This window comes from Cherax quadricarinatus, chromosome 8, assembly GCF_038502225.1.
Source record: "Cherax quadricarinatus isolate ZL_2023a chromosome 8, ASM3850222v1, whole genome shotgun sequence".
NCBI lineage: Eukaryota > Metazoa > Arthropoda > Malacostraca > Decapoda > Parastacidae > Cherax > Cherax quadricarinatus.
Window position 1 is genome coordinate 4,021,213 of NC_091299.1, and position 2,816 is coordinate 4,024,028.

Consider the following 2,816-nt stretch of genomic DNA (forward strand, 5'->3'; position numbering starts at 1 on the left):
TTGCCTGGGACCTCCACTTGCTTTTATTAACCTACTAATGTAACCTCGGTAAGATAAACCAGCGTCTGGAGGCTATATGGGAGAAATTTGTTACACGAATATATACACCATGAGGCGTGTCTCTAAGTGTATATATGCTAAGAGTTTACTTTACTCCCCATTTTAGGGGAAAATATTCTAGACTGGTGGTGAACAGGTCAGTCTGTAAGTGAGCTGTAACCCTAATTAACCAACAACTCGTCGCCCATGCTATTTAACAATAAACCAAGATCTGATGATCTGATAATAATCATGTAATGACCGAAGCCCCAGATGGCAAAGAAACTCGACAACAACTTATTCACAGACGCGATTATTTTATAAAACTTATTAGGATACACAAGTGGAAGACCACATGTGTATCGTGTCGGAGGAAAACCATCAGTTTATTAAAACCACTACTGTATCATCTTGAAAGAAGACCACCGTAACAGCACGATGGATATTGTGATAGCATATTCCAAAATGACAATTCTAATTATCACGATGTTGTATATTTTATGCTCTTAAAATTGTATATTCTCTCCATGAATGTGCCTGCATACTTTTTACTTTTCACATTTGTGTTAAAATATATACAATGTATAAGGAAATGCTAATATGATTTTAACATTGAGAAATAGGCTAAAATATAAAGGTAAGTTAAATTCAAAGTGACCTTCAAGAACACAACTTGCGAAAGAGTGAGATGGAGACGGGCCGGTGACGTAGGGAAGAGCAAGGTGGGTGGGAGGAGCCTGCTTAGGGCCTGGGTATAAAGGCCCTCCACAGTCTCATCATTCATCAAAAGCTCCAACGGCAGGTCATCATATGACTAAGACCCGCATAAGGAAACACTTGTCCTGTTTCCTGACTAACTTTACCTAACCTAATCTCATCCTTCAGGGTCGAACTTCAGCACTTCCTTTCTATATGTCTTATGATCAGTATTTCTCTTTCTAGTTCATCTTTCTGCTGGTAGATAGATAGCCATGAAGGTTTTCTTCTTCATCGGTGAATATAACTAAACTTTCGGTGTAGGATGATGTTCGTTTTAAACTTATTTTGAAGGACAGAGATAATATGGCAAAATTATTACAAGCTTTAACAATTATAATTAAAGTTGTATATACATTTTCTACAGCTTTGCTGGGTGTATCCATCGCTGACCAGCGTCCTCCCACAAGTTACGGAGCACCAAATGGAGGTTTCGGTGCCTCAAATGGAGTTCCAAGCAATGGGTACACGACTCCAGGAAGCAATGGCTTTGGAGCGTCCCCAAGTAATGGAAATGGTGCCCCTACAAACAACGGTTACGGTTTATCGTCAAGCAATGGGTTCGCAGTTGCTCCAAGCAATGGTTATGGAGCTCCCCCAACTAATAGGTATGGTCCCCCAACAGGTTCTTATGGACTAGATCCGGAGCTGGTTGCTCTGCAGGACAACATCCCAGGAGGTGGTGTCCCCGGTGAAGACTACCCAGTCTTGTCTTTTCCACCAGACACTGGCTTCTCTTGTGATGACCAGGCAGTGGCTGGTTATTACGCTGACACTGCCCCTGATGCCGGCTGCCAGGTGTTCCACATTTGCCAGGACCGTGCCCTCAGACGCCAGAAGGACTCATTCCTGTGCCCCAACGGTACCATCTTCAACCAACAGTACCTGGTGTGTGACTGGTGGTTCAACGTGGACTGTTCTCAGGCTGAAAACTTCTACTCCGTCAACGAACAGATTGGCGTCGTCCCCAGTGCTGGCTATGGTTATGGTCCTAGCACCAACGGCATTGCCAAAGGAATTGGTAATGGGAATGGTAATGATTATAATAACGGCAATGGATCCAATGGTAATGGAAGAAAAGAAAATATCACGAATGGCAATGGCAGGAATGGAAGCAATAGTTATGGATTCAATGGAAATGGAAGGAACAGATACGGCGGTAATGGTGCCAGTAGTAATGGTAGAAGTGGAAGCAACGAATACGGATCCAATGGAAATGGAAGCAACGAATATGGATCTAATGGAAATGGAAGCAACGAATATGGATCTAATGGAAATGGAAGCACCGAATATGGGTCCAATGGAAATGGAAAGAACGGAAACGGTTATGAGAGCCTTTCTGATGATTATGACAGCAATGAAAGTGGCGTAAGCAATGAATAGTGTTCCTGCTACTCCCTCCTCTTCATATAGAGCAGGATTTTAAAACATTAACGAAGCGTTAACTCTGACCTTTTACTAGTAGTGGAATGAATAATTATTTATGAAACAATTGTCTGTATAGAGTAAAAACTCATAGGAGTTAATAAATAATAAGGTTTATAAATAAAAAGCATGAAAACAAAGAGGAATTATTGGATAGTCTACCCAGAATATATAGAACATGGGAGATACGTACAGTTTAACATTCAGAATGAACAGTCTACAACAGTTGACCCAAAATAGACAACCATTGGAAAAAAAAAAACACAGGAAGCAAAAAATTCAGCTAGTTCAGCCCCCATCCCTAGGGCTGACCCAGACTCAGCCCCCAGCCATAGTACAAATTCGGATTCGGCTAAAGACTCTCCACAGCCACCACAGCCATAGCCCCTAGTACAGATGTAGAAGAGTCCTCTTCCGGGGAAGATGTTGGCCTTCTGAAAACAGATGGTGGTGTCTCTGGCTTGGCTATCCAAGACTGTAGTGCAGTTCTAGGATCTGCACAAATTGGTCATATATCCAGTACGAATTGTATCCAACCAAAAGCAAAATGGTGCAAATTCAATGCTTGGGGTTTCTGTATGCATAGAATATCAGGG

At 42.0% G+C, this 2,816-nt stretch overlaps 1 protein-coding gene across 1 annotated transcript; it reads left to right on the forward strand.

Annotated features, from left to right (window-relative positions):
- The first annotated feature begins 755 nt into the window (after window positions 1-755).
- Window positions 756-2,567, forward strand: LOC128685174 (pro-resilin-like). The gene has a single exon (XM_053771679.2). The coding sequence runs from the start codon at window positions 1,102-1,104 to the stop codon at window positions 2,176-2,178; it is 1,077 nt and encodes a 358-aa protein (XP_053627654.2). The 5' UTR covers window positions 756-1,101; the 3' UTR covers window positions 2,179-2,567.
- The last annotated feature ends 249 nt before the right edge of the window (window positions 2,568-2,816 follow it).